This window comes from Camelus dromedarius, chromosome 9 (assembly GCF_036321535.1).
Source record: "Camelus dromedarius isolate mCamDro1 chromosome 9, mCamDro1.pat, whole genome shotgun sequence".
Lineage (NCBI taxonomy): Eukaryota > Metazoa > Chordata > Mammalia > Artiodactyla > Camelidae > Camelus > Camelus dromedarius.
The window spans coordinates 20165555-20189653 of record NC_087444.1 but is presented as its reverse complement, the minus strand read 5'-3'; the positions used below and the strand labels follow the sequence as shown (position 1 = coordinate 20189653).

General features: G+C 41.9%; 1 protein-coding gene and 1 long non-coding RNA gene across 5 annotated transcripts in view; one reads left to right on the top strand and one right to left on the bottom strand.

Annotated features, from left to right (window-relative positions):
- SLC22A15 (solute carrier family 22 member 15) overlaps positions 1–15062 on the bottom strand; it is a 76320-nt gene extending 61258 nt beyond the window's left edge. For all 4 annotated transcript variants that reach the window (XM_031457884.2, XM_064488872.1, XM_031457885.2 and 1 more), the window contains exons 1-2: positions 14887–15062; positions 1288–1500 (exon numbers count right to left, since the gene is read on the bottom strand). In XM_031457884.2, coding sequence (XP_031313744.1) covers positions 1288–1500; positions 14887–14973 — 300 coding nt within the window. In that variant the 5' untranslated portion in view covers positions 14974–15062. The remainder of the gene's footprint in view (positions 1–1287; positions 1501–14886) is intronic.
- Positions 14780–22655, top strand: LOC135322017 (uncharacterized). Its single transcript, XR_010382249.1, has 3 exons — positions 14780–14916; positions 18238–18338; positions 20358–22655. It is a non-coding gene; the product is annotated as an uncharacterized LOC135322017 (long non-coding RNA).
- Positions 22656–24099: the final 1444 nt, after the last annotated feature.

The window sequence follows — 24099 nt, the reverse complement described above, 5'->3', positions numbered from 1 at the left end:
AGAACTGAAATCATAGAGTGTCCTCTGATCACAATGGAATCAAACTAGAAATAGAAAACAGAAAGCTAACAGGAAAATCTCCAAACACTAGTAAACTAAAAAGCATACCTCTAAATAATCATTGGATCAAAAGGAAGTCTCAATGAGAAAAAAAATACATTGAGCTAAATGCAAAAGAAAATATAATGGATCAAAATTTGTGAGACATAGCTAACACGGTCCTGAGAGGGAGATTTCTGTCACTAAATGCTTATATTAGCAAGCGGGAAGACTCCCACTGATACTCTCAGACTACCACTTCTGGAACCTAAAAAAGAAAAAGAGAAAAAGAAATCCAAAGCAAGCAGAAGGAAGGAAATACGAGCAACAAGTAATAAAATGGAAAAAAGAAAAACAGAAAAAAAATCAATGGAACAAAATGTTGGTTCTTTAAAAAGATCAATAAAATTGGCAAAACGCTATCATGACTGACAAGTAATTAAATTAGAAAGGACACAAATCACCAATATCAGGTAATAAAAGAGGAGGTATTTCAGACTCTGCCGATATCAAAAGGGATATTAAGTTAATACAATGAACAACTCTACACATATAAATTGGAAAACTTAAATGAAATGAACCAATTCTTTGAAAATCACAAACTGCCCCAACTCACAATACAAAACAGATCACTTAAATAGTCCTATAACTTTTGAAGAAACTGACCTCATAATTTTAAAACTCCCAGAAAAGAAACCTAAAGACCCAGATGATTTCACTGGAGAATTCTCCCACATGTTGAAAGGACTAACATCAATTCTACACAATCACTTCCAGAAAACAGAAAAGGACAGATATTTCACAATTCATTTTATGAATGTGGTGTTAGCCTGATACCAACACCAGACAAAGATAGTACAAAAAAAAAAAAAAATCAAACTAGAGACCAACATAGCTCATGAATGTAGAAGCAAAAATCCTTAACAAAATATTAGCAAATAAAATTGTGCAACATACAAAAAGTATATATCATCCAGAGATGTAAGGCTGGTTCGGTATTTGAAAATCAAACATATGTTATTCACCATATTAGAAGGTAGAATCACACGATCTCTGCATTTCATGTGGAAAATTGCAAAGTGACATATTTGACAAAATTCAACACACATTCATGGTAAAAAAAAAAAAACTAAAACAATATTGGAATGAAGGGATACTGGATGTGCTGAAGTTGAGTCAACAAGACCAAGCAGCAGACACTCAACGAGGGAGGGCCTGTCCCCTCCCCACCCACCCTCCTGCCGGTACCTCAGAGGCGATGGACGTGAAGCTGCTGCTGAAGTGCACGTGCTTGTGGATCTCGCTGCCGTTGGCGGTCAGGAGCCAGGCGCCCAGGGCCTGGTCTTCCCCGGCTGACTGGTTGCCGTGGCTCTGATTCGGCAGCAGCTCCGCCAGGTCCCAGTGGTACGACGGCGTGGCCCCGACCAGCGCAATGAGGATGGCCTCAGTGGCCACGTACAGCTGAAAGAGGAAACACACAAGACCACTGATGCTGACAACGCAAGTGGTACTCTCACAAACCACGAGGGATCAGCTCCTGCTTGTGTGTTTGTAGGAGCGGAAGAAACAAGACACTTCAGAAACAGAGGAGCAAACGGTTCAAAGGAAGCTTCCTGATTTACTACCAACAGGGCCACCATGAGCCCCTCTGTAAAGCACCCTATGCTTCCTCCAAGGATTTTCTTCTATGTTGAGATACATCTGATGCTAAGGGCAGGGCACAGAGGTGGTTCCACACTGGCTAGGGTGTGGGGCCAACTGACATCCCTCATAGTCCAAGGACCCCCATCCCTGGGCTCTCAGATGTCTGCCTGTGATCCCTCAGCAGACAAAGTACATTCTTTACTGGGCGTGTTTGCCCTAATGAACTAACAGCTCTAGGTGATGCCTAATCTCACAACAGCTCGGGCTGGCTTGTGTAGCCCACCTTATCAGAGTCACAAACCCCATCGCCCTTTAGGAACCCTAAACTTCTCACCTCACCTACAGCCAATCAGGCACCTTGTGACCCTCCCTCCCTTATAAAAGACCCAACAACCAGCCCTTGGTGCGCACATGGCAGGGGGTGGGGGTGGCGGGCGTTGGGGGGTGATATTACTGACTCTGATTAGAAGACTAACATTCCAGCTATTTCCTCCTCAATACTACACTCAGTTCAGAGAAGGTGTCACCAGAGCCCAGGAGTATCTTGTTCTTGGATTCACTATCTAAACAAGAAAACACTCTGTGGCATAGTTTTAAATGTTTCCAAAAACATGCCTCAGACACAGACATCTATATATGTATATATATAGGGAGGGGGGAGGAGGAGAGGGACAGAGGAGGGGGAGGACAGGCGCTCTATTAAAGCAAGGAAGCATAATATGTACCCGAGTACGTACTAAAGTATAGCACACAACTTACAAGATATAAAAAATTCAGGAACCCAGGAGTAGGTGTTCACATTTGTCACTGACTGTTTTGGGCTTGACAGCTATTCACAACTGCGTTTATAAGCTGTTGAGCCCTGGGCAGCCTTTTTCTGCTATGGGTCCATTTATATTTAGCTCTCATTGTTCCACGAGTACTGCAAGCTTAAAATTTATTAGGAAAACATAAAAAAAAAAGTCTGTTCCATAGTGAGACAGTCTTACTTTAAGAAATTATTATTATATGGATGGCTGAAACATTATGCTGTACACCAGAAATTGATACAACATTGTAAACGGACTATACTTCAATTAAAAAAAAAAGTTATAAAGAAAGATCCCCCCCGCCCCAAATTACTGCTATTCACTTAGAACTTAGGCTTTTAATACCTTTAAATAGAGTAAGTGTTTAAAAAACACAAAGCATGTGGTTTCTCTGCTGCATATAGTAACACCCCCACTGGATAGATGAGCTGACCCGAGATATAACAGGGCGGAGAGACTTGCCAACAGCATCATCTCCACTGCTGGGAACTCCCAGCTCCTTCCACACCATTCTGCAGGGGCATATTCAGCTGTTAAGTGGATAAGCTAAATCGCCGAAGGCAGAGTAATTTATCACAAGTAGATGATGGAATTACTGTCAAGGAAAGAGAAAAGAAGTCATGACATTGTGTGTGTCATAACAGAAAGCTAATGTAAAGCCCAGGATCTGATTTTTTTTCTCCCCTCCTCAGTAAGGCTGGGAGGATGCAAAAGGCAGCCCCCATCTATTGTGCCCGAATGACTGTGGGCCTCTGGAGATGCACAAAGCCGCCCCAGGTCAGTCTGCGGGGGTGATTTATTGTAAAATGCAAAGGAAAACATGTTTCTAGATTTATATCGCTTCCTGGCCCCTATTTGCATACTATTAAGGAAGTTTTAGAACAGGAGGCGATCAGCTTATAAAAATGAAAACCTTAATAATCACGAGAATAGATAGAGCACACATTTAGCAGCAGCTATAATTACAAAGCCACTCGCACCCGTTTTAGTAACTGCCCTTCCTGATTACAATCTGCTGAAATTTAATTCATGGGTAAAGAAATGAAAACAAAAATGGGGCAAAGGGAACTCAGATGACACAAAATATATGTTCTGGTAAACGTACTGCCTTCAATCCGGTAAAACAAACTAGTCATGTTTTCTCTCTAAGTATGCTTTTTCTGCTTTTGTCTCTACCCTTCACTTCACCCGGAAAGCACCCTCTCCTGCTGTGAATGTCTGGACCTTTCCCGTCCTTCAAGATGCAACTCAGATACCCCTCCTCCATCCTGCCTTCCTGCCAACCCCTCAGAAGCCCCCTCCTGCTTCTGCTCACCCCGCAAAGCTCCATCTAGATCTTTTTCATAGCCCATATCATTTTCTTCACTGCACTGTATTTATGTATTTGTGAGTCTAATTTTTTCCTATTGGAATACAGTCTCCCTAAGGGCAGGATCTCTGATTCACATTTAGGCTCCCAAAGCAAATACCTCAGGGCCTAGATGGATGGTATCACGCACTCAAATCAGTAAATGAATGAATGTCCACGACGGAATACTAGAAAAGAACAGCAAATGCTTCTCTAATGCTAACTGTATGCCAGGCACCATTCTAAGTTCCTGCTGAAAATACACTAACACAATTTATTTTTATCTAGGTTATTCTAGGATAAGCAAATGTTCCAGGTAAAATGCTCCAAAGGGTCCTCTAATCTGAGGTGTATTTCATTTGCGGAGCCTGCCATTCTTGGAAGAAATTATGAAGCGTAGAAAGGAGTTAAAAAACAAAGAGGTAGTGCTGTTACACACCCTTGTTTGTAATGCAGGGAGCAGTGAAACTTAGCGGATCAGTATTATCTGTACCAGTCAGTATTGTTTCTAGCAGTCTGTAGCTGAATACGCACTTTCCACCTGTCTCATTTTCTCTGCCATCCTCCCACCCATACACACACACACACACACACACACACACACTCCCAGGGACCCCAACGGAATATGTAGGGCCACGGCTTTGTGTCACCAGAGGGATCAGAAACACACGCTTTTCTATGTGGTGTCAGCCTTTTTGGCTTTGACACAAATGGCCATGCCTGCTTTTGCTAAAGGTAAGAGACAGAGCAGGCAGGCAGCTGTGAAACCACATGATAATGCTAATTCTGAAAAGGCACCAGGAGGATTAGGTAAAAGGGGCGATGCTTAAACGCTGCATAGATTTCTGTTAGGTCCTTTACGCCAGAGCCACACACATGGGCCCCGCGGTCCTATGAAGTCAAAGATGGTTTAGCCCTTAGCTAGTCCCAGGGAGGCGCCACCCACACACGGAATAGGGGGTGCTTTTCCTCGTTTGCCTTCTTGGCTGTGACAGCGTGACAGAGCTCTCATCCTGCTTCTTCCCCAAGGGCACACACTCTCTCTCCCTCTGCCCCGGACTACTACTCCGGGCACACATTCCCCAGTGGTTCTGTGCGGAGAACCGCGCCCATCGGCACCTGAAAGCCACATCGAGAAATCGCCACCCGTTCTCCTTCGGAGTGAGACGAACATCTCAGATACACCGTCATCTCCTCCAGCGCTGCCTCCAGGGAAGGCAAACAAGTGCCACAGATGGCGGGGTTGTTTTTTCCCTTTCAGTGTCATTATAATTAGAAAAGTGACTAACATGCACTACGGGACTGAAATTTTAAAAGTTTCAGAAGATGAACGTTTTACACGTAATTTCATCCTAACAGCATTATAAGCTTTTATGACACTCAGGAAACCGACAACGCCTCCCATAAATGACCTCATCACAATATCTTGCGCCGTGAAGTCAGGGGAGATGCGATGTTCACGCTGTAAAGTGGGAAAGCTCAGCCACAGAGCGATTAAGTGGGTCGTTCAAGGGCACGTAAAGCACTAATGGCAAAACCAGGGTGAGGCTGGCAGCCACCCAACTCTGGGGCCAGGGCTTTTTTCAGAGAAAAAAGTGGGGGAAAAAAAATCAAAGATGACCTCATTACTGTCATCACTGCTAGTACCTTATGCACTTAGTACTCAGCTTATCTGACTGACGCGACCAAAAGCATTCCATGAGCGTGACCACATCATGAAGGCAGCACCAGATGCCCAGCCCGAAGTGGGCATTCAACACACATCTGTGGGGCGACTTCCTGATACTGCCTACTTTCTCGTGTTTTAAAAATTCAGTGATTAGTCCCTGAATAACCAGTGTCTCTGAGACCTCTTCCTTCCCTAACTCTGATTTATCCACAGGATGTCACCAGATCAGTCTCCCTGAGACATTCCTCATGAACCTCTTTCAGTCATAACATGTTCACGGACAAATGACAAATGTCCTAGCATCCAGGTTCCAACCACATGGCCCAATTGCTACCCAATCTGCATTCAGGCTGTCTGCACTAGCCTATCCAGTTCCCCAAACATGACTTTTCATGGTGTGCTGTGAGAACCATATGGAATCTGTATTCCTGAGCCTGAACCTCAGCTCCAGCCAATCAAAACTCCCCTAAACTTCACATTTTCCTCTAGTGGGACCACACGCTAGCAGTATGTCTTTATCTCATTCATTCATATCTAACTGATCTATTCTGGGGGCCAAGGGGATGTTTCTTTAGCCAACAGTAAACGGTAGGGCACCACACAAACACCACGCATCAGGGCCTCCCAAGCTTTGACGTGCAGGGTCTGGTTCCGTAGGCTGGGACAGGGCCTGAGAGTCTACATTTCTAACAAGCTCTGGTGCAGTCAATGCTGACGGTCTGGGCCACACTTTGTGTAGCAAGGGTCTAGGTTATTCCTCTTCTATACTTTTTCCAGTGTTATGTTTTTCCATCTGAAACGACCTTCCCACTTCTCTCTAAACCCAACCTTTAAAGTTCAGCTTAAGCTCAGCCTTCTTTCTAAAATTTCAGCAAACCACCGTGGACCCTGCTGATGTCTCCTTTCTTAATTTCCAAAGCATTCAATGGCTGTATTATTTACTAGGGAAATATTATTTTGTACCATTACTTGACCGTATAGAGATAGTTCAAATTTTCTCTTCTAATGATCTATCATCTCCCGAAGAAACCCTAACTTACCCTTCTACATCCTTTTGAGAAACCCAACGCACCACTGTGTCTCAGCCTATGATACACATCATTAATTCCTTGCATGATAGTGTGGCAAAAAAAAAAATGATGATGGATTAAAAACCAGTTACTCTGGAAACTAATCTTGGTTCCAACCACTGATTAAGACTTTGGACACGTTATTTGACCTGCATCTGTTACTCTCTATCTCCCAAATAAAATGGGAACACCACCACCTGACCACCTTCTGTTATTTCAGTTCAATTTTTAAGAAATTTTAGTATCAACACTTTGCAACACAGTGTATTATGAGCCTCGGGTGATAACAATGATGAATAAAAAAACATTGTTTCCTTCTAAGCGCACACATTCAAGTGAGGACAACAAAGATACCCAAAGCCATGAATACAAGGCAGGGATGGACAAATGCTGTGTTAGCCCGAGTGGAAGTGAGTTAATGAGAACACGAAGAAAGCAGACGTGACTTCCAACTAGGGGAATAAGGAAACCGTTGCAAATGTGACACCTGAGCCAGGCAGAGGAAGACTGCTAGTGGTCTATTCAACACAAAAACCAAGGAAGGAATTCTTAGGCCAAAGAAAGAGTCAAATCAGAGTCAGGGTAGTAAAGAACATATATTTAGCGTTCTTTCTAGAAGTATTACAGGGCAGGCTCAGCCTTCCCCAAACTTCAGTCCCCTGTGTGCCCCCTGCTAGGGTTTTACGTGCCCATTTCTGTTTTCTATTATGTACTTAATGGTCTGCTTTTAAATTGACTCAATTTTTTTAAGTTAAGTAAATTTACAGTGAAATAAAATGGTATATCAATACAAGTCTAACTGGTCAGATGGAACCATCAAAATAAACACCCTGTTACAATGCCAAGTGTTGGCTGGGACGTTTTTATGTAAGATGGGTCACCAGAGATATTTTTGGGCAAGATTTGGAAGGAAGGGAGAATGCAAAGGAGCAGCCATTGGTTTTCATGCTCAGAAGATTGGGGCAGGTGCTTCTGTGCCTCACGTCCACTGCACTGTCACATCTTCGCTGCTTCACCTCGTGGGTGTGACACAGCAGCTGGACCTGCTACTGACCCACATTGCCCTGGACCTTCCTTTAGCTTCTCTGACTCTTAGGCCAGGTGTGTGTTCAGTTCCAAGGTGAAAGGCATTTGCTTCATCAAGGATGCAGGCAGTGAGAATGACACAGGTGCCAGTCAGTTCTGATGGGTTCCACATCGTATCTTCTTCCCTTCCAGGCTGCCTTTCCTGCAGACTTCAAGCTCCAACATCAGATATAGAGGTCTTACAGGAACTGCCGAACCAGCTCCCAATTGTATTGGATCAAATCTTCATAATAAATTATTCATTGGTTACATTTATAATCACATACATACATACAATACATATACACACACATATACAAACACATACATCTCCCTCCTAGGAGTTCTTCTGTTTCTCTGGCTGAACTATGACTGATTCAACCTTAAACCAACACGGCAGAGTATTAGCATTTATAAAGCCTAGAAATAGGTACATGTGTGTTTGTGATGTTACTCTCTGTACTTTGTTTGAAATGTTTCATAATTCAAAAGACTTTTAAAACAAAACAAATGATGAATACAATAAAAGCAGAATATCATTATTCAACTCTAACTAAGTAGTGTTTCTGCCAAAGGCTGAACCTTCTGTAATTCTGGCTCATTCCTTTTGTTAAAACAGAAGTATTTGCAAGTGTTTTGAGAAAGGCTAGCACCAAATGAGACTTTTCTTCTCAGATAAACAGAAGGGTAGAAGAAGAGCTGAAAAGGAAATAATCCTCTCCCTTTATGAGTTAAAGCTATTTAATACCATTTCCACATACCACCAAAATCCACCACACAGGCCATTCTTTGGGATGTCAGGGAATGCAGAGAGAAGATCAGATATAACCAATGTATGGAATCAAGAGCAAAAGTGAGAGAGGGAAGAGGGCAGAGATATGTCTTCCTCTTGGACACTGTGGAGAAACGTTACGATAGGTGAGGATCTAAAATTAATTCTAAAGTAAAAGGAAAGGATGCTTAAGAAGTTCACACCTGGTACCCTCCATCTCATCCATAAAGCTGGGACAAAGAACATCTGGGGAAAATGAGAGGAACAGAATCATCAGGAATTTGGGCTTGAGAAGAGGGGTACACAAGGGACTGGGAGAAGTGAAGGCCTGAGCCAAAGGCTGCCCACGAGCATGGGCCGTGGGAGCTCCAGGACAGTGAAAAAGAGAAAACCACCAACCTACTGAGAACTGAATAAGCCTGTCCTGGGATGGCCGTGCCCTGGAATGCTACGCTGCAGCCATTAAAAAATGGGGAGTTGTTCATTTGTGAGCACAGCAAAGACATCCACAGTACTGCTGAGAGATGAAATCAGGTTAAGATACAAATTTCTGTAAAAGCGACAAATGTACACGTTTGTGTAATAAGAAGCCTAGAAGGCTATCCGCCAAAACGTGAGCATGTTTTACTTCTGGCTGGTAGAAGTTCTGGTGATTTTTTTCTTTTCTCTTTTCTACATCTTCTCTTTTCTCTACAACCACCATAAACTATTTGTTGAGTACCATATGACTCCCACCGATGTAGATGTTAGTTTCTGTTTGATCGTTTGGTCAAAGTTCGAGAGGAGATCTCCAATGGCTTTTCCTTCCAACGCAGACTCTCACTGTGGAGATGAGCCAAGCCAGTATTCTGAAAACCCCAAGGTCAACGCTGACACAATGCCAACTAATTGCGGGGCCACTGGGCAACTTTAAGAGATCCTGAACTTGCAAAAAAAAAAAAAAAAAATCAACTTTTCTGATCCAGCCACTTCCAAGAGCACAGTGAAGACGCTGCAGGAAGCCACCTGCAGCGCAGCATCACGGCACTCAAGTCTAGTGTTCCCATCGCCATATTCACATTGTCTGCCTTCATATTTTCAATGGCTTTCCTTGTGCTGTCTTGGAGGGCAACACCTTAGAGCACAGGTCAAGCAGCTGTAGGTGGCTCGGGCCAGGCATGCTACTGGGGGTTTGGGTGCTATAGAGGTGTCAGGCTAGTTGCTTTCCAAGGTACATCCCAGTTCTTGAGATGCTCCTGGCTCAAAGAAGTTCCCTAAACCTTCTGGAGGCCTCCTACATCTCCGTATCCTTCCCAGATGGAAATCTGAGGGTCTGATAGAGTTGCAGCTTCATCTGCTTTACACCAGGGGGCAGTGTCTGTCTATAGACAACAGTTTCCCTAAGGCCATGGTGTGGACAAGGGTAGCTAAGGTCTCCTTGACCAACGGTGCCCCACTCACACAAACTGATGGAAGGAACACCAGGCAAAGGTTCCCCAGATTATCATCCACGCTCTGATCCATTGTGTGGGGGCAGGAAGAAGGAAATCTGAGGGTCAGCATGGCATAAAATTTGCTCAGACTAGCAGAGAACCCTGGTAGACGGTCACATGTTTTGGAGTCATGACAGAAGCTCTTACGAGTCCCACAAGTTCTCACCACGAACCCTTGGTGGTGGTGAGAATCCCCAAGGCATGAGGACTGGTCTTAATAACTGCTAGACGATGAGTTCTTTGCTAAGGTTTATGGTATGGACTTCATCACTCACCTATGTTGAGAGGTTAGGACCACCAGCTGTCCATCTCAGTGACACCTCATCAAAAGGTAGCCTTCCTAAGAGTCTCATGGGGAGAGTGGACACGGAGACAGATGCAAGCAGGCAGGAGCCATTAGCTGGGGTGATGTTCTACACAAAGTTAAGAGGTAAAGCATCCTAACAGAACTCACTCTTCCTCACCCCTCCTGGGTGCCAAATGACCACAACTGCCAGCCATAACTGGTTAAAGGAATAGCAACAATTACTCTCATACAGTGAACTGTAAAAATGCAGCATTCTCTCCTAGGTATGCAGATCTCTTATCATTAAATTTTTTTTTTAATTTAACACAGAAGAGCAAAACAAATAAAAGAAGATTCATGAACCCACCACAATTAACTAGTGGCATTTTATCCTATTTGCTTCAGATTTTTAAAATACAATGTTACAGGTCCAGAAGACGTCTCCCATGTATGCCTCCCCTGCCCCAGCCCCTCTCTGCCTTCCCAAGAGGCAGCTGACCTCATGAATTGCGTGTGGATCCACCTACTCCATGTGTTCACACTCCTACGTGATTCATATACATTCATACGCCAAATACAGTACTGTTTCCTAGTTTTTAAAAATTTATAGTAAGAGTATGTTTCACATTGTGTATATGTCACACTGGTTATTTTTTCAGTTAACATTGTGTTTTAAGAGATTCATCCACGTGGTTGTGCATAGATCTAGTTCATTCATTTTAACTGTTACATTCTATCAAAATTATAAAACTCCTTAATTATCCAGTCCCTTTTTCAGAGTCATTTAGACAGTTATTGATTTTTGTTATTACAAACAGTGCTGCAATAAACATCCTACACATATCTCCTTATGCACATGTTCAAGAGATGGTGTAGGACATCTACCTAGGAGACCAATGCTGGTTGTCATTTTACTAGCCAGTGCCAAGCTGTTCTCTAAATGGGGTAGTTTCTACTCCTCATTTTCATCATACTTGTACTGTTAGACTATTTACTGTTTGCTAATCTAATAAGTGTGAAATGGTGTTTAATAGTCATTTTAATATGCCTGTCCGAGATGACCATGGAAGGTAAACATCTTTCCATGTGTTGACTGTCACAGTTTCCTCTTTGGTAGAATACCTGTTCAATCATTCTACTTTCTAAAACACTATGAAAAGATACTTATGGCGTGGATGATCTGAATGCTCTTGTAGTTCTAGGATCTGAAAAATAAGATTGGGGCTATTAAAAGTTTCCATAAAAATAATTCATTCTGAAACACAACAGTACTGCATCTCAAGCTGAGGTTCACAGCAGCGTCACAATTCTGCTGGTGAAACTAATGCTTATTACAGGTTACATGTTCCTGTTGGTCAGTGGATGTTTTAAAGCCTGTGCAAATTATACAACAACCTATGATTCATAAGCCTGAGGAAAATGAATGACCTGGGGTCTCTGGCTTAGAACAAAGCATGGTCCATTTCCACTTTATGTCCAAAGGGATCAAGAAACAAAGAATTGTATTCCAGCCTTCCTCCAAACAGCACACACAAACACAAACAAAACAGCGATGATGGCATCAACTCTGAACTGCGATTGGAAAATAGAAACAGTGATAAAGTAAACAGAATTATTCATATTTAAATACCACAGCGGGGTAGGTATAGGTCAGTGGCAGGTCTCATGATTAGCATGCACAAAGTCCTGCGTTCAATCCCCAGTACTTCCATTAAAAATAAATAAATACAAGACTTTCAAAAAGAGAGTAAAAAATAATAAGCAAGTAAAATTTAAAAAATAAAAGCAAAACTAAAATAAATACCACAAGTAACTCTTACCCAAGGGACAGCCAGCATGTATATTTGGGGAGGAGGGTAAGAATTCTTCTAACTGCAAAACTGTAAATCTTATTGCTTATTCATAAGACAACCAGTTTTACAAAAGGCAACTGTTCTCCACTAGCTTTTTGCTTATGTACTTTAAAACCACATTATCACCATTATCAGAGCCCTTGCATCTTATCACACTGAAGAGAAATCTACAAAATCTGCATCTAATCTTTACGTGTCTGAAAGTTGACCACTATGGAGATTCCAAAGACCGTGTGTGTCTGCGAGGAGTTGAAGGTGAGCCTCTGAGCCAAAGGAGATTGGATAACAAGAATACTTGTGAGGAGCTACAGATGGTATCAATAATTCAAGAAAACAGTTAACCAAATGACCTTTAGAGTTGGCTTGGAATGTGGTTTTGTCCTCTTAGTTTGAACCTGGATGTGTCTGAAGTAAAGGGAGTTAGAACCATTTTAAAAAATAATTAACAGTCTTAGAAGGAAGAAAACGCAAAAGCAGCTGTAAAGTTGCCATTGCTGTTCCTCTAGGTTTGGGTTTTTTCACAGAGGTGGGTCATCACCAAACGGCTGGTGCAGAAAAGGCTCCTGCAGAGACAGAGGCCCCTTCTCCCCAGCAGCCCCATCTACAATGTGCAGGGGTCCGAAGGGCCCCCCCGTCTCCAGCAGAGCAGCTCTGCAGTTGGTGTGTACCTTCTCTGGGCACTGGCAGACACGTGCTTTGGTTTTAAAAGCAGACAAACATCAATCTCCCTCAATTTAAGCCAAGTCTGAAAAAGGCTTCTTACTTTTTCCTCTATTAGAGGAGGCAACCCCACAAGAATGATGAAAGCATCATATTACAGCTGTGGAACGGGGCTCTCCAGGACTCACACCCTGCAGGCCGGCTCGCCTGGCCTGAATCATCTCCAACTTGGTAGAGAGGGATCGTGCCTCTCACTGGGGCAACTGAGTCCTCATAAACAGGTAACAGCTGTGAAGAATTTACTTCTACCTGGACCTAGGCACCTACTCTTTGGGGATCAGCACAGCTGCAGGGCACCTCCCCACAGATAAACAGTCACTCATTGTCAGCAGTCTAAAAGCAAGTTCTTCTATGGTGAATACTGACCACATGTCAGGCAGAGTTCCGTGAACAGTTCACAGTCATGGGCTTAGACCTCTTTGGTACCAAAATCTAACCAACTAGATCAACCATAAAGAAAAGTAAGTGAAGGAAATTTAACAGATCCTGAACTCAGAACAGTGGCTTTTTCAGTGCCACATTCCACTCAAGACAAATTTATTCGAGGTCATGGATACCTGGCTAGGCAGGTGAGATGATGACACAGGAGGTAAGAGTGTGGGGACAGCGAGGTGGGATTACTCACAGGGAGTCATGTTCCTGAAATTCTTGGTGAGAAGAGGAAAAGAATTTTCTCAAAGTATTATAAATGAACAACAGACGTCATAGTTATAATTCTATCCTCTCTTCATTAAATACTCTGTTGTGATTTAGCACAAATACTTTTCCCCCACAGGAAAGTGCATTTAAAGCTAAAACAACAAACATAAAGGAACTTCAGAATATTGCGTATCTGTGAACTGAGGACTTGTTTTGCTAGAGAAAGAACTGACTTCATCGATAAGGGCATCATTTGAATGGTTCTTCTGGCTGGTGATGAAATCAACCGAACTTTCAAACATTTTAATGCAAATGAGAATCACTAAGTCAAATTTTACCTTCCCCTCACCCCCAATCTTCCTGTTGAGCAGCTGACTTATGCAAGGTTTAAGCAACTGTTGGACTGTTGGTTATAACCATGACCGCCCTCCCTTTCCCTCTGAATAATTATCATCACACGTTAATTGTAATTATTTAACTGTCTGCCTGCTTCACCGCACCCTCCATAGAATGCAAACTTCACAGGAGAGGGGCTTTGATTTATCTGACATTGTAGCCCCTGCTAAGCACACAGTAGGCACTCATTAAATATGTGTTAAATGAAGGAATGAGTATCATGGCCGACTCAATAGTAATACTAATAAAGGATTTGCGGATGAAATGACTCTAGAATAAAAAAAGTAATTGATGTCAAATGGGCCATTTAAGCTGGCAAAGGAGGAGTAACTCTTGCCCAGCAAAGCATATTTGTAATGACCTCAAGCATATGAAAGCCACATTTTTAGGCTGGAGTGTGCAACCGGTCTCTGAAGATTCTGTACAAGGAAGAAGTGATTCCGTCTTACACTGCGCGTTGTAATGGCACTATCGACTTTTATAAAAGTCTCAACCCAAGGGGGCTCCGAACAGAATGACCCAGCAGAACTTAAACCAGAGAGAAACAAACCCTATGCATTGAGAGCCCCTGAAATAGGGAGCCCCCCACCCAAATCTAGGAAAAGATGGTAAGTAGATACCAGCGCTGAAAGAGGAAGCTCTAGATCGGATCTTTTGTCAGAGGGTGATCAGGGCCCTCTCTGTGATCCGGATTCCAAGGTGACAGTGCCACAGGTTAAAAATTCCCTTTCGTATTCACAGCGTATTACAGGTAACAACGGAATTCTGCATCTCTTACTAACCAGTTCATGGACTGGTATCCCCTCAACACACTCCTTCCCCACTGGAAGGGAGGGGAGCAGGGCGCCTAACTGGCGAGGATCCGAGGCTTGGGCGGGCTCAAAGCTTGACAGGCCGGCCGGCGACCTTGGCGTTCCGGGGCCCCGGCCACCGCGCGGCGCCGCGCCCAGCGCCGCCCTCGCCGGGGTGGGGGGGTGGAGGCGGGGGAGGCTCGCCACACCTGGGGTGTCTGCAGAGCCTCGGCATCCCGGCCAGGCGTTGGGGACTGCAGAGAGGGTACGTCTCGGCCGAGGCCAGCGGCCAGGACAACGGCGGGGGACTCACCTGCAGCAGCACGGCCAGCAGGAAGCACAGGTACATCTGGTAGATGCCCATCTCGCCCACCGCCTGGAAAGCCTCCTCCACCTCCATGGCGGGCCGCGCGCTCGGCCCGGCCCAGGCACCAGCGGGAGCCCGGCGCCTGCCCGCTCTGCCGCCGCCCCCGCTCCGGCGCGGCCCTCCCCGGCCCGCCCGGCGCGCGAACCCCTCGGCGCCCGGCACCCGCTCGGCCCTGCGGGCGCGGAGCCGGACGCGGCGCGCTAGCGCGGGCGGGGCGGCGGGCGGCGCGGCGGGCGGCGCGTGTGCGCGGGCGGGGCCGGGGGCCGCGCGGGATCCGGGGGCGGCGGCCCGGGCGCCGAGGGCGTGCGAGGGCGGGACGGGATCCCGGGTACCCGGGCCTCTGCGCTTCCTGTTAAAGATGTTTTTATGAGAGGGATGGGTGTCCACCCCGCTTAAAGCGGGCAGGAAGAGGAAGTGGGCGCGGGCATAGGCATCCTCTCGGATGGAGAAACACGGGAAAGGCTGCTGCGCCTAAGCCGTGGGCCCTGCTTCGGGGCGGGGCACCTGGTGACGGCTCAGCATTATTTGTCCTTTTATACAAATCAGTTAAATGAGGGAAGTGGGAATGGGTTTTAGATCCTTCGGAGAAGAGTGCTCTTCAACATTTCTTTCCAATCCTACTCTGTGTGGACTACTCTCTATGAACTCTATGTGGTTAGGTCACAGGTAACCAAATTCGTGCAAAACTAGAGATACATTTGATTATAGAATTATGCACGAGGTACTAAGGAAATAGAAAAGAGGAAAGAATAATTTGTGGGACACGATATGATGGCTGGCAAGGTGCTGGAAGGATAAATGGCAGTTTGCCAGGCGTGAAATAGACGAGGATGTAGCAGGACCTCGGGACGCCGCAGGCTACCTGCCTTAAGCCCCCTCGTTCCCTTCCACCTCTTTAGGTTGGTTTTAACAACTGCATAGTATTCCATTGTCCAGGCCATGGCCCCCAATTCAGTACTGAACAGAAGAGGTGACCAGCTAACGCTTTATCCAGGATTTTACATCTAAGAGTGAGAGAGGCCTATAGTTTTCTTTTTTTTTGTTACTGTTCTTGTCCGGATTTGCCTGTAAGATTATAGTAGCTTTAAAATGAATTGGAATTGTTTGGTAAAACTCTTTAAACTATCTGGACTTGGCTTGTTTTGCACCGGGAGCCTCTTTATTACAGAGGTAGGTAGGTAGGTAGGTAGACAGACAGATAGATAGATAGATAGATAGATAGATAGATAGATAGATAGATAGATAGATAGATAGATAGATAGATAGATAGATAGATGTCACATATTTTATGGCTTTCTGTTCTTGAATTACTTTTAGTTTTTTTCTAAAAGTGTTTCTATTTTATCTGGTTTTTCTATTGTTTTTGAAATAAACTTTTCAACCTTGTTCTCTTTGGGTTTTTAAAATCATGCTCTAGCTGTATTTATGCCCCATTTTTTATTTTTAATAGTATTCATTTTTATCCCATTCTTATCAGTCTTGCTAGAAGTTTGTCTACTTTATTACTTTTTTAAAGATCCATGTTTTATTTTATGATTTTTCTTTCTGTGTGTCTTAGTTTTCTATTTTATGGATTATATGAGTTATTTTCTTTGTTTTTGTTAGTCTGTAATTCTTCTACTACCTACATGACTTGAAAGTTTAGTTTTTTGCTTTCAGTTTTCCTTTTATAAGAATAATTATGCATAAGGCTATGCATTTCTAAGTACTACTTTGCTCTGTCCCACAAGTTTTGTCACGTGGTACTTTCATTGTCTTTAGTTTTAAATATTCCATGACACTGTAATGTTCTCTTTAACCAATAAGCTCTTTATTAGCGCATTTTTTTAAGTTTCCAATTGTTGCTATTTTTTAACCATCTTTTTATTGTTGATTACTAAGTTAAATGCTTTGTTAATACAGAGGATATTAAATCTTGGAAACTGAATTTTCTTGTGACCTAGTGTGTGGTCATTTTAGAAAAGTGTGCTGAATGTATTGAAAATACTCTCCATTTGGGTGCAAGGTTCTCTGTATATTCAATTAAGCTCGTTAATTTTGTTAAAGTAGTCTGTATTACTACTAGCTTTTCCTCTGCTGGATATATGTTCTTAATAAATGTATCAAAATCTTCCAAAATGATTATCATTTTTGAGTTTTTATCAAGTTCTCTTTTTATTTGTGAAAGTTCATGAGAATACCAATCAAATCATTCTTTTCATCATGATCAAATGCCTCTTTTTTCTTTTAATGCTTTTTGTCTTAATTTTTATTCCATCTAAATGTTAATATTGCTGCATCAGGTTTGTGTTGTTATTTTCTTTGTAATCCCTTTATTTTCATCCTTTCAGTTTTGTTGTGTTCTAGGCATGTTTATGACAGGATTTTTTTTTTTTTTTTTGGTCTCTCTAATTTTGTAGTCTCTGTCTTTTAACATGTGTGTTAAATCCATTTATGTTTATTGTGAATGATATATTTGGAGTCATTTCTGCTATTTAGTGTTTTGTGTTTACCATCTTCTTTCTTTTTCCTTCCTGGCCATCTATTGGAGTCTTAAAGCCCTTTTTATATGGCCATTCTCTCTTATTGCTATTTTGGGGTGCTACAGATTACATCATCATGATCATTATGATGATGATGATGATGATGATGCACTATTTGGTAGTCACTCAGCATTTTAACATCCACATAATGATGATGATGATGATGATGATGCACTATTTGGTAGTCACTCAGCATTTTAACATCCACATAACTATACACTGTCCTACAATGTTTGTAGTTATTTAACATATCTATTCTCTTTTCAAACTACATGAGATTCCAAGAGTGGTTTATCTGAGAAAACTTAAGAGGACATAAAATGTTATGTTCTGGAAAACTTTGTTAGGTGACTCAAGAAGTGACTATTGTGGTGTCAAAACACAGATGAAGAAGATTAATGTGAAGTGTTTTAATAAAAAAAAAAAGAAAAAACTTTCATTGTTAAGAAAAATTATACTGCACTTTTGAAAGTAATAAGAAAGCAAGAAAAGGACTATATGTCTTTTCAAGTAGTAATGAAGCATTATTCAACAAGCCCACCCCAGGATTATTTAATTGTTCAATTCTGTAGGAAAATGTACCTGTGTTTGACTTGGCTATTTGCTATGAATTAAAGTCCAGATACTGTGCATTTACTAGTAAATTTGTAGATTTTTGTTTGGTAGAGATGTAAATAATTATGTTTAATAGATAATCTGTTATTTCATTGCCCTCTAAAACACTAATTCATTTTGTATGTAATCTAGCAATCTTATTTCAACATTTTTTTTCTAGAAATAATCAGTTCCTCAAATGCTCTTAGAACCAGCTTTACCGTGTTACCGGTACCTTCATCCATTAAAATAAAATTGTTGGCATGAGTTCATTTTGTGGTGGTAAGAGAGTCATATTTTTAACTTTTGAAATTTTCCTTTGATATTATGATACATGGGAGTGGAAAAATTATAAATCAATATTTTATGATTTATAGCAGAATTAATAAATTGAGTGTTAAGCAGAAATTAAGTTATTTCATCTTATTCCCTAAAAGTTAATATATTTTAAGTGAGCCAAAAACTTTTCTATATTTTCAGTGTTAATTCACATTATATTGGAACATACATGCTAACAGCAGTTGGTTATTGTGAGAACAGAATATGCAACCTGGAATGTGTCAGAAATGAGGTCTATGGGTTGACAGAGGCCAAGTACGCAGTGCTAAGGAGTTTCAACTTTTCCCTACAGATGATGGGGACTGAAGTGGTTTTTAAGCTGGAGTGGTGTGATTTGTAAAAGATGATTGGCAGCAGTGGAAAATGCATATAATACCAGTTGAGACAGTGTTGTAAGCGCCCAGGCAGGACCCAGTGAGGGCCTGAGGGCTTAAACCAGGACAATGATAATAGGGATGGAGAAGTGAAATCAAATGTAAGGTAAAATATGCAAAAATTGATAGTGATTCATTTTGCAAAAGCATAAGAGAAAGAAATCAGCAATGATCCCTATATTTCTGGCTTCAATAACTGGGAAAGGGAGGCAGTACTGTTAACTGAGATGGTGAGATAGGGAATGCAGAAGGTGGAGCAGGTTGGTGGTGATAGGTTGAAAGGTCTAAGACAGGAGTGGTGGAGCCCAGAGGCATTGCTATTTTAAATGGTCATTGCCACTTTAAGATCCTGCCCTTCCCCCTTAACCCACCCAGGTCCCTGCTGGATTTCCTTGCCCTAATTTACAGTCCCTGCCAGAGCTTCTGAGCACGCGCTGAAGGACGAGCTGGACTAATTAAAGCTCTCCTGAGGCTCAAGGTATTGCATCTGTGGCTCTTAGCAAAGAGTTCCATTTTGAGAGCATATTTTCTCCGTCTGACCATTCTTTTCTCATTTTTCTTTTTCTTAAGTCCTTTCCTACCATAATTTTATAGTACTTGTATCTTTCTTTTTATAAGCTAGGAGTAATGAACTTTTTTTTAAATAATAAAGTAAATAATGTTTAGAATAGAGTGTCTGTCAAATATATACCTTTGGGGCTGTGAAAGGAAGAAAGCTTAAATTTAGCTGGTAAATTACATAAAGCTTTGAAGCAAATATACTCAATCACCATCATCTTCTTTCTTTTATTATAAAACCTGCACACCTAACCACTGTGTCATTTCATGCCTGTTGCTTAATTGGTAATTTTGTGTCCCAGAAGGCTACTGAAATTTGGTGTGTAAGATAATAGACTTCATGTGTGTGAAGTGTTATTTCAGATCCTTGGAAATCAATGTTGTATACTTGCCTAAATGTACCCAGGGTTATTAGTGTTTTTAAAAAATCTGAAGAACATTTTTCCTTCCGCATAAACTTCTTCATGCTGAGATAACTCTTTATTGTTAGTATGCCACAGCAACGTACCTCAGTACAGATAGCCAAAGTACCAAGACCTCTGTCAACATTAAGTTGATATAAACACAGCAAATACGATGGGAATGACCAGATCACAAGGAGGCCAGAATTTGTGGGCAGATGTCTGGGAGGAAGAAGCAAGAAGACAGAGGGAGAAAAAGCAAAAAAAAAAAAAAAAGTAAAAAGAATTAGCAGATTAGCAGTGAGATGGACGTGTCTCCGTCATCTGGCCTCTTAGACCAACAACTATCATTCAAAACCCATCCTTAAGTGAGTGAAAGTATATACTAAAATAGATCTAAATTTAATATGGAGAAATTGGCCATTTCCATGCCTCAAACCTTAGCAATAAAACAAAAGAGTATGAATAGAGTTAGGTCTAAAATTCGGGAGGTTACAGCAGAGAGATGAAATATGAGGGAAATTAGCCATTAATTAGGTTTGAATTTAGATAGTAGAGTGTTTTGCTTTCTGAGTCCAGTTTTACATGTTGTCCCAAGAGGCACTGAGCTTAGAATTATCTGTTTACAGGACATTCATTTAAGTCAGAGATTCATTCCTGAGCGCCCAACTTTAATGAAAAGGTCAGTGGTGGCGGTGCTACTCTTACTACTGCTGTGCTATTTCCTACACAACTGAAAGGGAGAATTTTCTCTACACAGGGGGGTCGATCAGTTGAGGCTATGATTCAGTAGTGTGGGGATAAAAATTTGCCTTATACTGGGACAAATGCCTCAAAGTTGCCCAGGATTAAAATCTGAATGCTACTGGAACTGCCTGAACCACTTTAGTTGGTAGAATATTGCACAAAGATGATGGTAACCTGCATATCCAGACTCTTAACTCCAACTGGGCTTTCTAAATTAAAACCAGCAATTTGCATTGACTTCAGAAAACAGGGGGCCAAAGTAGATCTCAGAGACTCAACTTTGATATCCTGGATCTGCTCAGTCTCAGAAAGAAGTGTCCAATCCCAAAACCATTCTGAAAAATCCTAAATATTAGAATTCATTCAACAATGCTTGCTGAGCAACCACTATGTGCTGGGTGCATTGTTCTAGGTGTGAGGGATCCAGGGTTAAATCAGCAAAGCCTCTCCCTCTCCCTAGTGGCACTTGCCTTCCAGTGAAGACTTTCTTGGCTGCAATACCTGATGGGTAGGGTAAGGTCGAGTGAGTGAGAGCAGGGTGGAGTTGTTGACTTTGGAAATTTGCATACTTGCATGACTGTCTGATCATGAAGTGGACCCAAAATCAAAACACAGCAATGTGAACCAAGTAGATTATAAAGAAGGAAGGTATCCATTATGTTGTCTTCAGTCTAAAGGCTCTTATCACTATGTTTATCTGCCTTAAGAAGAATTAGCCAAATCTCATCTCCCTGTAGTAGTGAAAGTCACTTGGTAGAAAGTTACACTTAATGCACAAATTCACAAAGAGAATTTGCATGATTTTCAGTACCAAGTTAATCCCTAATTTACTGGCACACAGCAATTTGAGCCAAAAGATTATATTGCATCTTAAGTGATATAAGCTCATCTTCATCCGTTTTCATTTGAGAAGAGTGTCTCATTCTCCGCCAATCAGAGTAAATCAAATCCTCCTGTCACTTGCCTGTTCCAGCACAAGATTTTGAATGTTTTCAGTTTCATTTTCTACTCCTACCAGGCCTGAGAATCTCACTTCACTTTTTTTTTTTTTTTTTTTTAGTCACAGGACCTTTTGCAAATCTAGTGAAAGTTAATGTATTTTTCTCAGGAAAATGAGAGGGTGTGCTTATACACACATACATTTTTCCCTTGGTTTTACTCCTATGTTATTGGCAATTTCTTTTTTTTGTTTTGTTTTGTTTTGAATTGAAGTATAGTTGATTTGCAGTGTTGCGTTACGCACACATGTTTTGAATGCCATTTTTTCAGAAATCACTGAGTCCAACCCCCCCACTATAAACATGTTCAATTAAGATTGTGGGAGGTTAGAGAACAGGTTTTAGGTGATTCAGGAGTCTACTGAAAGTCACATAGGTAGCTGGCACAGCAGGACATAAACCAAGTACTCAAAAGTCTGTGGGTTTTGTTTTTTGTTTGTTTGTTTGTTTTTGTTTTTACTACCTGAGACCACACTCTGGTATAGGCCCCATCTCTAAACCATTTTTTTTTCTTACCTGGAAATATTAATATAGAGCAACATTATCTTTGCAACACATTTGCACTCTGATTCCTTTGTAAACAGAGTAAATGTGTCCCCAGACCCACGATTTTAAGGTCTGGGCTTTAGCTAGGAGGGGCTTCCCCCGCTGTCTCCCAGGCCAGAAACTCTATCTCGTTGGGCATATATGCGAATTAGTGATGGGACTGCAGTCACAAACGTGTGCAGGAGGAGTGCTCGTCTGCTGTGTTTGCAGCCAGAGAATGGAATAGCATGGTAGCTCTCCTTTGTGGATTATTCCTTACTCAACAGCCATTCTGCTTTTGACCTGAAAAACTGGGCCACAGAGATCCTGCCCCATCAGGCATCTTTCTATTGGGCTGTGAAAGTCTAGCACATGGCTAATTACAATTTGCACCTCCTTCCATGCTCTAACAATCCACGAAAAGATGTTTTGTCTCTTTGGTTTACTGTTTGGAGTACTTTTTTGCAGACAAAGCAGTACACAGTTCCTTTGGAGGTACTTTGTAATTTCAAATGATGGTAGAAGACGATGATCTTCTGTCTGGGTTCTTAATTATGTATTCTCCGCCTGGCCTGTTAAATGACTGTGTTTCTAATGATGTGTCATTGCCATGTACAGCATCCTGGTAACGAGCTTGCCTTTTCCTCACCATCTTCTTCCCACAGTGGAGACATGAGATCTGTCTATTGGGAATAAAATGAAGAACTAAAGGAAGTAAAAGAAGATGAGATTTTTAGAAGCAAAATGTCTATGGCATAAAATGAATGAGTACAACTGATAATAAAGATATTTGAATCAAGATATTTGAGTCATTTTGTGTTTTTATTTTTATCATTGCTCTTTTCAGCTGTGTATGTGTGAGATACGAGATAAAAACACTCTGTTTCAAGGAGACGGATGTCTCCTTGTAAAGTGCTTCAAACTAAAAATTTAGATTTTAGTTTGTTGGATATGAAAATACAAGCTGATAACTAGACATCACTTAAGCGAAGAAGTTTTCTATTCGGTGATGTAGTTGCACAGGGAGAAGGTGTTCTGGTGGAGATATTTTATTTGAAGCTGGATGTAGAAGGTAAGGAGGATTTGTCCCTGGGCCTCTCTTCAGGCCCTGCCAAAAAGGGACTGGCTGGCACCAAACATAAGCATGACAGCTTGGTGCACTCAACTGAGACCCACATTTCTATTTTCCTTCATCCAGGGAACAGTAAAAACACGATCTCTAATTCCCGTACTGTCATGAGACTGCAGAAATAAATACGTTTTCAGTTAAAGAGTGTAAGTAGAAATATGCCCAATCACTTAGAATTTTAAAGTGTAAGCTTGGTAGTAATGTTTTAGGAACTAAAGTGATCTATAAACTAAAGTAATGTGAGCCTGCATGAGTTCTGGACCATATGGACCAACTTGGAAAAGCTGATAATATGCGGGATTTCAAATTTGAAAATTCAGCTTTGAGATCAATGTTTCTGGGATGAATATCCTTAGGGGTGACCTATGCTTCCTTAATGGGGGTGCAGAATTAGGTGAGAAGATTCTTACTTTCTCCTGTTACCCTAAATTGCTTAATGTGACCAAGACAATACAGCTATGGTAAGACTCTCACAAATACATCAGATGAGCTTCTGAACTTTAATGTTCTCCTTTTAATTAATATTTCTTCTTTAATGTAAGTATACCTTAAAAAGCACCCTTAAAGCTCCCAAAGGATGGTTAAAAGAATCAGGGAAAAGATAACAGGGCCAGCAAATATGAGAGTTCCGCCACAGTAAGGCTGAGGACTGCTAGATCTTTCTTAAATTCAGATGGACTAACGGGCAGGTGGACCTGAGACACCAGCCTGTTCAGGAGAACACACACCTTGGTCATCCCTTCAGCCCTAGCCAGCTGCTCTGCTCTCACTGACCAGGAAGTCTTGTACTTTCTACAAACAACGTCAATTCAGGGCAGAAGTGCATCTGGAGTTCTATCACAACCACGCCTCCCTCCCTCCTTCCCCAGCACCTGCCAAGGTCACTTTAAACTTTCTTTAAAAATTATATATAAGATAGTCCCTAAGGCCATTTCAACATACTTCCATACAGGGAAACAAAAGCACAAAGTT